Below are 14,161 nucleotides of genomic sequence, written 5' to 3' on the forward strand. Positions count from 1 at the left end.
ATATACAAACTATGATCAGAATTTTTTGGTTAATATTTTTTAATAAAAAATGAAAACGTTTATTTATGGGAATTCTGTATTCTTTCTACAATGTTTATAATTTAAAAGCAATACATAAACAAAGATTATTATTTGAATGAATAATGGCATATCACAACTGTACAACAGCATTCCTTACTAGTGGGCTAAACAGTGAAATCACTATTTAATGTTTTCTGTTGGGATAATAGTTTTGAACATTAAAGTGACGATAATTCACAGTTAAATAATGCACACTAGACTACAGAAATGAGGAAACCACAAAGTGAGAAACATAAATGATTTCACTATAATATTATTGCCACTACTGTGGATGAATGATTACAACAGACTACTGTTAGACAACCTGTATGGTTTACAATGCACTCTGTCACTTCAAGAGGCATGTCTTCTTTCAATTTGAGGATGGCTGTTTGCTGCCTCCATCATTAGGCCCTGATGATGGAGGCAGCAAGTACTTCTAAAATGTTGGTAAACTTCTACCAGACTACATAGTGCTAGAACTCAAAAGACAGCCATCTTCCTACTCACCGCCACAAGTACCTCAAATCCCATTTTCTTTCAATTTATTTATAATTTCCTCTATGGCAGGAAGTACAACACACTTCTCTGTACAAAGCTTATTAACTGCACAGCTAACATATGTTGACTTTCTTGTAATCTACTTTGCAGCAATGCATGTAGTTTCTTCTACATTTTTACAATTGTCAGTACATGTACAATGCAGTCCAATCAGCCCAGACCTATGACTGTAGCTCCTATTGCATTACTGTCACCTGTTAAGCTGTCAATATTCAGCAGTAAGAACAATGTATACTGGCTCACACCCATCATCAATCCCATTCTGAAATGGCTTATCACCGAGTATGTCATATTTCTTCCACGTATAACCCTTGCTTAAAATGAATGACACTGTCATCTGGAAAGTAAATATAAATATGAACGCAACTATAAACCACAAAACAAAATTCGCACATTTATAGAAATAAGTTACTTGAACGAAAGTTCATGTAATTATTCTGTGCTCAGGTACAGGCACAGGACACACAACTTGATACAGCATTTGCAGCTGTGGTTAATGCCATGGGAAAATAACGTGTCAAACATACTATTTGTAGAGTACACACTTCTTTTTATGCAACCACTGTGAAAATATATATACAATGAAATACTGTTAGAACAGCATCATAATATGCACGTTTAATATAAGGCTCAATTCAACAATAGAATTCTGAAGATGGCTGTCTTCTGGGTTGTAGCGCCATGTAGGCTGGTAGAAGTTTACCAACATTCAGGACTCCTTGTTGCCTCCATCATCACGGCTCAACATTGGTAAACTTCTACCAGACTACATGGCGCTACAACCCAGAAGACAGCCATCTTTGGACATACCACCATGAAGACCTCACATCCTACTCAACAGAAATCTGTTTTACAATTTTTCTCACCAGAAAAACTCATGTACTAGCAGTCTTTATATAAGTGATAAATAAACAGAACCTTCATTATGTTGACTAGAACTAAAATAATAATTAAAATTATAATAATAAAAATATATTCTGATAATGTATCAGTCCTGAATAATAACATAAGAAATTCTTCTGATGAAAAACAAAACATTCCTCAACCCCATACTGATCTGGCAAAGTTACGAGACAAGAGGATGACATGTGGATATAACAAACATTCTGATGAGTAGCTGCAACTGAGCAAGCTATCATTAGTGCTGAGAAAATATGTTCACTTTCATGGGAAATACTATCACTAATATTGAGTGTGGTAGGTATGAATCAGGGGCTGTTTTCATAGCTGGTCTTAGCACTACAATAAGATCAGCTCCTGAGAGTATCCCTTAAACGCTCAGTGCTGAACAGCTACATTCTTTACAAGGAGAACTACAGGCAGACTGGCAAAGTAAGATCAAGACTGAGCCACACAGTGGCCATCATTGAAAGCTTGGGAGAGGAATGGATGACGTTGAATGGAAGCACTAAGGATGATCCACAAGGACCACCGGGGCTAAGGAAATTACCTGAGAGGAAGGAATCCCAGTGTACTGTGTGCAGCATCAAGAAAAAGAGGAGGAAAGCCAGAATGGTGTGCAGCAGGTGCAACAGGGGGCTGCATGGAGAGTGTTTTCCAAAGCACAGGTGCCGACTACAAATGTTTTACAAAAAGTGTTCTACTTCAGGTCCAGATAACAGTACAGACACCAAACTTATATCAAATTATACAGAAATAAATGTTCTTTCTTGCAGGATAAGTGATGAAGAATGATGACAAAAATAATTTGTTTTTACCTCCTGAAAATAAATTTTTATTTTTTAAATTTTATTTTTCACATTTTTTGGTAAGTTAAATATAACATTAGAATTTACGAGATTTTTTTTCAAGTCTACAGTATTTAGTGTAGTACAGGTCCGTTTCCTCGGCAGATGATTCAGAAGTGGTTTGGCATTGCCTTCTTCTGTGTGAATGGAGTAATTGTTGGGATACCACGGAGAAACCGGGGAAGCCCCCGGAGGAAAACTCCGTGATGCCTATACCACGGCCTTGCCCAACACAAGTTATAAATCTGAGCACCACTGGGCATTGAACCCGGAACCCCAGGATTACTAGGCTAGCGTTCTGACCGCTCGACCACCATGGCGGTCATTTAGTGTATAATTATGGTTTTTTATTAGTGTATAATTATGGTTTTTTATGTGTGTATGTATGTAAAAAAATCATGTGTTTTTACATTTCAAACTGAAAATATGTGAAAATTGGCCTGAGTCTTTTAGACCAGAGCAGTGGAAATAGGCTGAGAGTGAAAGGTAAAATTAACTCTATACTTAATTACACACCATAAAAACAGATGGGAAGCATTGGAATTGGAAAGGGACCCTGCTGTCCACTGAAAGGGGCAAAGTGGGTTCTAGAGCCAGTCAGGATATGACAGAAAAGGAAGAAAGAACCTTGCACTAGCAAGAAATCCAACCCCTGAATAGAATATAATTAAATTACATAAAACATTTTCTATGGAATATATAAAGACCAGTTCTTCCACAGCAAATCTCACTCTGCAGATCTCATTTGCAGGCCATCTTATTAAAATGTATAGGAAGTAAATTCCCACACAAAAGTAATATTTAAGAGATTCCTTGTTAAGAGATTAAACATGTTAAACAGTGAAAGTCAATTCCCACAAAAAGGCGAGATTTAAAAGATTCAACATATTAAACAGCATAATTATGGGGAAAAAACCAGCTTCTACAAACTGGGCAAGTTTCATCACATTTATAATTACACTAATTAGACTATAAGCAGCCTAAGGATATGGTCAGACTGACTCCATGTACTGCCAAGTGGCCAAACTGAGGAGACTATTTCAATCTAAGAGGGATAAGTAACAAGAGGCCGGGGAAAAAACTCCATACTGGTACAAACCTTCAGGTTACATAAACGCTTGGGAAATTCTTGACTAGATTATCATACTATCAGTTTGTGCTCCATTGGGTTAGATGATTTTCTGGAGAGAAACCTGTTGTAAATTGTTCTTGCCTTTCAAGTCCCATAATGGGTGGTTTTTACAAACTAAACTGATAAGTGAGATTTTAGGCTATCACGGAACACATGAAGATGACTGTTTTATGGGATGTTACGCCATGTAGTGTGGTAGAAGTTTACCCAAGATTCAGAGGAACTTCCTACATCCATCAACACCCTGACCATGATTGGTGCAATGAAATTAACACAATGTGAGCACTCCTAGCCTACTTCATTGTGTTATTTATTTCAGGACCTGACATGTATGGTAGGGCACTCATTTGGCCGTATATAAAGCCAATCTGACCACAGCTTAAAATGTTAATATTTTTGATTATGTCATAACAGTTGACACAGTATCAACCAATACCATACAAATGCACATCTGTGCATGTAATAATAATAATAATAATACATTAGGAAGGCACCCACAGATGCATATGTATTCATATTCATGCAAAAAAACTACCTTTCACAGTTCATCCTGGAAGATATGAATGTTGTGTAAGTGATCACCATAGTCCGTAGCTTCACTGCCCACAAATATTTCATGGTGATCAAGGATTTCATCAAATGTCAACAGTTCATCATGATCATCATCTGAAGCTGCAAACAGATGGCTGACTTCTTCATCAGCAATCTCACTGCAAAAATTGATATCAAAGAATAAGCAAGAAGATATCCGTCTTCTGGGTTATTGCGCTGTGTAGTCTGGTCGATGTTAACCAACGTTTCAGAGGTCATACTGCCTCCGTCATCAGGGCATATTCATCGCCCTGATGACGGAGGCAGTATGACCTCTGAAACGTTGGTTAACATCGACCAGACTACACAGCGCAATAACCCAGAAGACGGATATCTTCATACTCACCGCTGTGAGAACCTCAAGTCTTACAAAGAATAAGCAAGTATGTGTAAAAGGCAAAAAGGTCTCTGTGCTTTATTAAGCACAACACCATGGACACATACAGAGTGAACATACAGCTCCATGTATTATTTGCCCAGAGAAAATGACCTTATATAGGTCCAATAGCTGTTATTGGAAGTCCTCCATACTCCAAGTTTGTCACATAAGCTGAATATGTCAGACGTTTGCAGTAATTATGTGCACATAGGTCTTAGCCTTGATATTTTCTTCAGATATTCACTGTGATCATAATTCAATCGGTATGCTAAACATATATTACTTATAGCACTCTTCTCCTCTGGAATTTAGGGAGGGACTCTCCTTACAACTGCTTCTGACAGCCTCCATCCAATTACTGACACCACCTTCTGTGCTACACTAAAATCTTCTTCTAAAGCTGTCTATCCCCCCCCCCCCCTTACAGAAATTAATAATAATAATAATAATTATTATTCTACTTACTCATTACTAGGAACAACCCATGACAAAATTTCAGCTCCATTAAGCTTTCCATCTTTGTCTTTATCAAATTCATTATCAAACTTCTCTTTCTCCACTACCAACCATTCTTTCTCTTGATGTTTACCTGAAAAATAATTTAAAAACAAAAAACTGTTCAGTACAAGAAATTAAGTGCTGTCAATTTATAAAACATGTGTTCTGGGATTATACATCTAAAAGCAAAGGTACCTAGATCAGTGGTATTCAACCTGGGGTACGCGAAGACATTTTAGTGGGTACGTGAAATAAATAAATAAATAAAAAAAATTATTTATGATAAACACTGAATAATCAGGGCCAGATTTAGGGTTAGCCACAGGAGAACCAGACGTAAGGACATTCGATTTGGAAGATTATATACTATGCATAACTTGAATTATACACCAACAACTTTGGGGGTACAAAGTTGAAGAGAAATTATATCAGGGGGTATGCAAACAAAAAAGGTTGAATACCACTGACCTAGATTATATGTATTAATTCTCAAAGAAATTTACAATTGGTAACTTGGGTAAAATATATTCATTTACATTATAGGCAAATGCTCCCTCCAGAAACTGCAAAGAACAGAGCAGTATTTAGTTATGCTTGCAACTAGCAGAGATGGAAGCAGTTTCACTACACTATTTAACAATATACGACAAAATGCACCAAGAAATACTGACTAGTCTTACCTCTATCACTGATAAATTCCTGAAAACTGATAAATCCATCCCCATCTATATCTTTTTCCTGTAATGTTTGTTTGAGAATCACAGGCAGCATGTCAGGGTGTTCTTCTGGGTGACTGAACATCAGAAATTCTGCTTTGTTCAGAGATCCATCTTTGTTCTTATCTGCTGCTTCAAACATGACCTTATCATCACTCAAAAGCTGTAATACAAACAATTCTACTACAGATTATGCACCATAATGTCTACTGGTCAGTCTTTGGAAATGAAAAGCCAATGGCGGTAACTGTCAATTTATTTTTATGGTTTCCATTTGAACATGTCTTAGTTGCCTCTCTTTCACAAAATGAAGGATTAAAAGCAGGGTCTCATCAAGGACACAGTAGCCTTCTGTTACTGATCACACTTATTAGAATGAAAACAATTTCCTATACTGTTTCATAAAAAATTCCATTGAAAATGGCTTCTTTCTTTATCACCAGGTCTATCAGCCACCCTCTCCCTTTATCCTTCATCCCTTTTTACTTACTTTCCCTCTGCCTCCTTCAGCCTGCAGTTTATTACAGTATCTACCTTAGAAGATGACCTTTAAAAAGCTACTCTTAGTCACCTCTCTTCTTTTAACCCTTGCATTAATCCTTTTCACCACATGCATTGGCTGTCCTGCCCTTATATCAGAGTTCTGCAACTGGTGTGCCACCACAGGGTTCCAGGTGTACAGCAAATTTTTGTAATAATTATAATTTGTAACACACACACTGATTCATCATCAACAGTTTTATTCAACATGTGGTATGTTTTGTTGTCATATGCCTGCAATTTATAGGACAAGAATTTAAATGTAGATACATACTCAAAGCCATGAATAGTTTCATATCCCCCTTTCATAAGGTGAAATTTTGTGTGTGCCATCATGTGTCTGACAAAGTAAGGTGTGCTGCGGGTGAAGAAAGTTTGTAAAACACTGCCTTACATAAATGACTGATATCCCCATCTTGACACACTTCTACCCCAAAAGATGGAGGAAACATTCGTCAGAAATGTAAGTACTGTAATTACCCACAAGACTACAGAGCATCACAATTAACATCTTCACCACCCTGAGAACCTCAAATCTTGTAACGTACTTTGTTCTCTTCTGAGTTGTCTCCATTAGAGATACTGTTGTCCTCATCACTGCCATTGATACCATATGAATCAGCAATATATTCAGACCATGTCACCACACCATCTTCATTATCATCAGCATCTTCAAATCTCTCCTGAGATTCCTCCTCTGATAACATTCTGCAAACCACAAACCCCAAGAATAAATAAATTCTTGTTTTTCAAACTTTATATATGTACACATGAGTGCTAGCAGTGCCAGGCATATGCCGTTATAGCACGACGATTAAAGCCTTGTGTCACACAGATGTACTTAAAGCCAAAATCTCAAATTTCAACCCCCAGGACGAACTGCTAACACAAAGATTCAATCTAAACAATAATTTGATGCCAAGACATGTACTGTAAACCATTATAGAAAATACACTAACTTGAACGATCGCAGAATCCAAGCATGTAATTCTTTTCTATCAATGTTTTCATCTTTATCAAAATCCATTTTTGTCAACAAGATACGGAGCCGTCTCTTGGCTTCTACTGGATTTAAGTGGTCAAATTCTTCTGCTTCTTTCACACTACCTGTTTGTATCAAAAACATTTGGTTAAATAATGTATACATTTTACACCCTCCTACAAAAAACTACAAAGTCCTTCAAAAACTGACTCTTTTCACATTTGTGGTTCTCTGTACAGCTGTGGCTAATTTTAGCCCACTACTGTGGAATATGCATAATAATATGTAGGTGATACCACAGCATTGTCAGAGATTTCCATCTGACATCTGTTGATAGACCAAAGATTACTGAGGAGCTTGAGACTGTGGAGGGTTCTTTACCTCTCCAATCATAATTGTCATCATTATCAATACAATCTTTGTACTTACATTCTCTTTGAACACATACTATGTGAAAAGAGACTTATTTTTAACCTCAAAGTGTACAAAATAGGAATTTGAGTGTATCTCTAATAATATGCACTTTCCCATAGGCCATGATCCATACTACAGTTTTGACAACTGCAGGTTATATCAAAAATATAATCTCTGTGATTTGTGAGGAACTACTGAAAACTTCTTTTTAAAGTTCAAAATAATAAATGTATTCTTCAAAATATTATAATAACATGTTTTCAAGATGAATGACTTGAGCTGTTCAAATAATTGTTTTCGGTGACAGGATGGGCAATTTTTGGGCATACAAGAAAAAAAAAGAGAAAATGCATTGTCCCACGAAAGATTATTTAGATCATAATGATTTGTTACTGACTGACTTTTATGTTGCTATGTTATAGGATCATGAAATATCCAAAAGGGTGCAAGTGGTCATGACTGATTTAATGCCCGGCAATGGGATGAATTAAATGAGAACATCTGTCAAAATGCTCGACAGCCCGGCCAGCGATTGTGTTCAGAAATTTTCAAAACAACAGTCAACGTTATAGCCCTTTAGAATAAAAAGAAAACCATTGCGGTGCACACCTAATATTGATTCATGATCAAATTCTGAGTGATGATGCCCATTTACAATGTGAGTTTTGTCTCTTGGACTATAACCGCCGTCCTCTTCTCTCTCTTCGTGATGGTGTGAATGTATGTGTGAAGATGCTGGAGTTGAGTCGCATAAAAGAAAATTGACGATAGTAATAACATACACACTCTTACACACCAAATTCATGAACATTTTGACGGAATAGTTATAAATATGATTTTTGCGTATCAAACACATCCCAAGAACACAATTCCAGCAACAAACCAATAACCACAAACATTTCTACCACATACATCACTAATAGACAAATACCAACATCACGTTCGGAGACATGGCTAGAAGCATATATATAACCAGTTGGCAACGCACTTGACGTATGACGCCAAATATCCGTATCGCGGTACAATCTAGCAACAGCTGATGGTATTAAACACTCGTACAAGACACTACCAAAACCTCAGTCGGTAACAACGTTAACTACCAACCAACTTATTCGCACCAAAGAAAGAATAATTTTACAAATCTGAAAATGTCCTCTGCGATATTGTGACGTGTAACAACACATGTCTCACTCGGGTAGGCTTTCTGCAATTCACTAATTAATAACACACAATTCCTCACACTGTGCTGTAAACAGTTTTATAGTTGACTTGAATTAATTGCTCTCTCAGTCTCTTCCACTCGCAAACTAACTATTCACTGATGCAAATATTTCTCAAACATGTTAAGATCCACTGAAGAGCCTACAGGTTGCCAAAACCCAGGACATAAAACCTTAAATCTCACACAGTGAAACTCCATGCACAAAAAAAACAACACTGCATTCTGGTAGAATCAGTCCTGAAGATAGAGGCAGTATGTTTCATCAAAACACTGGGATTGACCAGTCTACACTGCATCAAAAGCATCATCCTCACTGCTGCAAAAACTGACACCTCACATATCTTCAGTCTGCTTAGTAAAACATGGTTTTTAATCTACCACTTCTGCAACTGTCCAATATGAACCAACTGCTAGTCATTAACAATGTTTGGTAACTTCTGGAAACAGGGAGCTATAATAACACATACTTCAGTAGAGGAGTCATAGAAGGGTGAACTATTGGCAATTCATATGTAACAGTACTGCAAAAATGTCTTTTGTTCACAAAAACAATTACTAATTTGTACCATAAAAGTTAAGTGCTTTTCCCAAATGCACTTCAAGATGAAAAACCTGTTGTTCATAGCTCTTTACATCATTTATATTTACTGCTCTGGCACCACACCTCAAAATCTTACAAACTTTGTATTTTCTTGAATAAATAACAATACACGTGATACACACAGAATACTACTCCATATTCTATATAATCTGCACTGCTGATCACTGTTAAATAAGCCTTTTGTATTTTGGTAAGATAAAAACAAGATTGTGTGGACTTTTACTGTCTAATTTGTTTATCTTTGTGTCTATAAGGGGTTAATACTACTTGCTCTGCTCAGCACCATCACTGAAAATAGTCTGTTCAATACACAGCATGAAAAGTTTGCACATGTAAGTGGCATAAACAATGTTTACTAAATGATAAATACCATTTTGCTGTTTCACTGCATAAACCATACCAAACTAGAGCCAAAATCAATAACATAGAAAAGTGCTCTACAAGGTTCCAGGTATGCCACAAATACTTATACGAAATTGCCTATTTGCACATTATAATCAGAAAAAGGCTATATCTCACCTTCCATAATTACAATCAGTAATACACACACTCTGGTTCATCAACTTTTGTTCAGCATGTACTGTTTTATTATAATGTGCCTAAATTTTTATAGGACATGGATTTAAATGCAGATATATCATTTCATACACCCTTTTCATGAGGTGTGCTGTGGGTGGGGAAAAGGTTGTGGAATACTGGTACAGAGTGAACATGCCAAAAAAACTGATGAAGACAGCATTCCCACCAACAAAAACAAGTTCTCAAAAGTACCCATAAATTGAAACCGTAATACTGCTTATTTATTACAACAATCTCACGAATATGTTCTTGACCAACGTTCTATTATGTATTTCTGTAGCACCACTTGATGCATTAAACAGCTGCCAAAGCAATCAATAAAATAAGAGAGACAGACTGCCTGTGAGCTGTAAAATACTGGACACTTCTATTAACTCATCAGAGATGAAAGTACTTTATTTGTAAGATATCAAAAATATCTTACAAATAAAAGTCCTTTATAATTAGTTCTTTGATCCAATTAAATATTAAAAATGAACACAAGCAGAGTTACATTTTTAATGAATAATTTCAATCCCAGTAAACCAAATTATGCCTATTCATGCTGAAGACTCTTCTAAATTCATCAACAAGTAGAATTAGTAAATGACAGGATAAATTGATTTGCATGAAACACACATGAAGTAACATACTGCTATAAGAGTATTTATTATAGTTTTATTGTAACACTTACTCACCTGTGATGGTGAATATTTGACACCAAATACAACTGAAGCCTCACCTCCCATCACTGTATACAAAACATTGTTTATAGCCTTGAACCAAGTGGAAGTGAAACCAGGGGGAGGGGGAAGAAGGTGGAGGAGTAAATTTGTTTACAGCAACAAATATAATGTTCATTTGTAGAGTTCAGTCAATAGCTGCCATACAAGTCACTCGGTGTGATGTATCAATACTATGTCTTGGTTCAGTCTATCTCATAGACACTTCCGAACTGAGCGAAGCTCACCATTAAATGCAATTCAGATTAATGTTAAAAATAAATAGTGCACAAGGTAAGAAATCACCACTCGGTTTCCTGGGGGTGGGGGGAAAGTATCTTATTTATAAATTACGCACTAACACTAAGTAACAGTATTATGTATTTCTTTCAACTACGATTACCATTATGGTTAAATAAAATATCAGCCATTCAAGTATATCCCTATACATTCCTTTACACAGTAAACCAATCAGATTCTCATCTCACACACCAAGTATATGTACACAGTGACAAGTTTGATTCAGTGGTTGTCATTAACACGATATATATAAAAAGATGGCTCTTGGAAATCAAAACTGCTGGCTTATGACAGTGATGCAATGTATTACACTTACACATAAAACAGTCACACATGTATTAATTTCAAGCCTTACACCAGCATCAAATCATCAAACCACAATGTACCTTACATTTCTCTCAATACTGTAAATGAAAGATATTCTTCTAGTGAAAATTATTTTCTACTTAACATCTTGTCATGTCACAGCAATATTGATTTCTAAAAAAATCCATGTCATTGGGGGTATAATACTATTCATCATACTGTAGTTAGTCTGAAAAAAAATGCAAGCAGTAAAATAAAGCAGGACATAAGAACAGTTTTAAAATGACTTACAGAAAGGAGGAATAAAATACAATAAAACTTGGATTTGGAATCAGGGGATGAAAACACTAGCAGCAAGTCAGTAATGCACTGTAGAAGAGAAAATGAAACAGAAGACCTCACTAACTGCTTCTACAAACATCATACGCTCAGAACGCAGTACGTACATTATACCTGCAAGGTTGAAAAATGGCTATCACAGAATGCACAGTCAATTAATACAAAAAAAAAAAAGTCAACCAATGAAAATAATATAAAAATGGCGCAAAATTATATATTAGATATATAATGTTTACCAATGCTACGTTTCAACTTTCTCTTCACTAGGTGCAGCTTCACAGTTTGCATCCACTGATTCTTGCTTCTTGCTATCTTTGGTGTTTTCACTGTTCTCACGCTCTTCTTCTGCCTTAGCCGCAGCCGCAGCCGCCGCCGCCGCCGCCGCTCGAGCCGCTGCTGCAGCTGCTGCTCTTCCTGCACTACTTCGCAGAACCTTGCGTTCTACCACGGGTGCCTCTGGCTCCTCCAATTTAGCCACTGCCTGTTTCGATCGCTTGTTGCTCCTTGCCCGTCGTCCTGCTCCTGACCTGGTTGCCCTCCCTCCACTGCTGCTAGGCTCAGATTCTTGTGGATCAGGCACCTCTGGCAATATTGGTGCAGGAGAAGATAAAGACTGTGGGAAAGATTCTGGCTGGGGGGATGATGGTGGAAGAGACAGGATGGCTTGTGCTGATAATGTGGTTTGTTGTGAAGCTTCAATTTCAATACCTTCTGTTGTGAGTGACTTGTCTTCTGCAACTTTAGACATTATCACAGAATTCTTTTCTGTTGAAACAGGAGGCAGCATTGAGTTTTCTGGGGCCACTACCTCCTCTGAAGGTGTTACAACTGAAACAGTAGCTCCATCCTTGGACACTGTGGAGGAAGTCAAAAGAGCTTCAATGTCCACAGCAGCACAATCAACACTTCGATCTGTAACTAATGCCATGCAACTATTCTTTTCTTCAGCAACTTCTTTCCGTTCTGATTCCCTTGCCCTTTTGGCAGGTCGTTCATCACCTGAAGGAACACTAGATGAAGTTTTCATTATGTTTTCTGCTGCATCTCTTGTACGCTTACCAGACTTTTCTTCTGTGCTACGAGCTAGAAATTCAGAAGAAGTCTTGCACAAATTTTCTAAAGCTTCCTTCATTTCTGATTCTTTTGTTTTCCTCGACAACCATTCTTCACTGCGAGCTGAAGATTCTGGCATGAAATTACGAGTGAGATTCTCTGCACTTTCCTTTCTTTCACTCTCTTTAAACTTCTTTACTTGCCTATCTTCAGATCGAGCAGCAAAATCTGTGACTGAACTCCTACTTAAATTCTCAAATGACTCCTTTCTTTCTCCATCTCTTGCCCGCTTCTCAATTGTTTCTTTTCTGTCTGTCTCTCTCACCCACTTTTCATTGCGTAGAGCTGCCTCCATGGTTGAAGCTCTACTGAGGCTTTCCAGCAGGTGGGTGTCATGTGGGAGTAGTAACTGCTGCAACTGCTGCTGTTGCTGTCTGTCAAGTGCATCTCTAGTAGCTGCTCGCTGATGCCTGTGATTTGCTGCTGTAGATGATGATGATGTCATTGTCGATGGTCGGGAACTGCTTCCTGACTTGTGTCCAGTTCGTGAAGATGAAGACTGCAGTGGAGCTGTAGATGTTGCACCAACTCCAAGGCTGCCATTCAGCAATCCACATTGCTGGGCAAGACTATCATAAGCAGAAGACATAGAGCCTGGTTGCATTGAAAATGGATTCAGTCCACCTAAGCCAAGAGGTGTGTACAAAAGACCAGGATTAGGGAAAAAAAATGGGAGAGCTGATGACGGGATACTTGATGAGGAAGATGACACTGGAGGTTTTGAACTGCTGTGTCCACGTTCAGAATCTGCAGGTTTGCGTGTTTTCGTTTTTCCTGTTCCGGAGGTACTAGGACCAGAACTTCCCAGTTCACTTCCATCCATTCCTGCCAGTGATGGTAATCCAAGACCTGCCAAGTTGGCAAAAAGGGAACTAGTAAGACTCATGTTCCCCAAATTTCCAAGCCCACTCATACTGCCCAGGGCACTCATGTTTGGCATTCCTCCAAATGGAAGCAGCAAGGGATTATTCTTAGGGTCAAATCCTCCAAGAGACAATCCTGACAGAAGGCTGCTAGGATTCAGTCCTGCAGCTGACAGACCACTGAGTCCAGCTGATGTCAGTGAGGGGAATGGCAAGGTTGATGCAAGTGATGTTGCTTGATTTACAGAAGACTGCTGGCCAGGTGGGCTTGAGAGAAGGGGAGGGCGACCAGGTCCTTTCTTTCTCTCATTGGGTGGCAACCGCTTCTGTAGGTCATGAGGGAGGTTGCCTCTTTCCTTTACAAGCTCAGCCCATTTTGGATCAACATCAAACATTGGGTTCTCCAATAACCATTGTGCAAGTTTCTTAAGCTGTGGGGCCTTGCTTCCAGTAATCTGCAGGTAGTACAAAATATTATAAATACACAGTTCATCAACTACACATTAAACACCAAAT

The 14,161-nt window shown here is 37.8% G+C and overlaps 2 protein-coding genes across 9 annotated transcripts in view; both read right to left on the reverse strand.

Moving 5' to 3' along the window:
- Positions 1 to 58: 58 nt before the first annotated feature.
- LOC110834143 (reticulocalbin-2) lies at positions 59 to 8,581 on the reverse strand. The gene is made up of 7 exons (XM_022072996.2): positions 8,231 to 8,581; positions 7,185 to 7,332; positions 6,774 to 6,933; positions 5,650 to 5,848; positions 4,937 to 5,060; positions 4,037 to 4,211; positions 59 to 958 (listed from the first exon to the last, which is right to left on the reverse strand). Exons 1-6 carry the CDS (start codon positions 8,475 to 8,477, stop codon positions 4,040 to 4,042), a joined length of 1,050 nt encoding a protein of 349 aa, XP_021928688.1. The 5' UTR covers positions 8,478 to 8,581; the 3' UTR covers positions 59 to 958; positions 4,037 to 4,039.
- A 2,066-nt stretch (positions 8,582 to 10,647) lies between these two features.
- The window catches only part of kis (chromodomain helicase DNA binding protein kismet), a 62,918-nt gene continuing 59,404 nt past the window's right edge, over positions 10,648 to 14,161 (reverse strand). For all 8 annotated transcript variants that reach the window (XM_087349458.1, XM_087349463.1, XM_087349462.1 and 5 more), the window contains one exon: positions 10,648 to 14,100. In XM_087349458.1, coding sequence (XP_087205584.1) covers positions 11,911 to 14,100 — 2,190 coding nt within the window. In that variant the 3' untranslated portion in view covers positions 10,648 to 11,910. The remainder of the gene's footprint in view (positions 14,101 to 14,161) is intronic.

This window comes from Zootermopsis nevadensis, unplaced genomic scaffold (genome assembly GCF_977971745.1).
Source record: "Zootermopsis nevadensis isolate Lab colony 2312 unplaced genomic scaffold, Znev_1.0 Znev_ptg000016l, whole genome shotgun sequence".
Lineage (NCBI taxonomy): Eukaryota > Metazoa > Arthropoda > Insecta > Blattodea > Termopsidae > Zootermopsis > Zootermopsis nevadensis.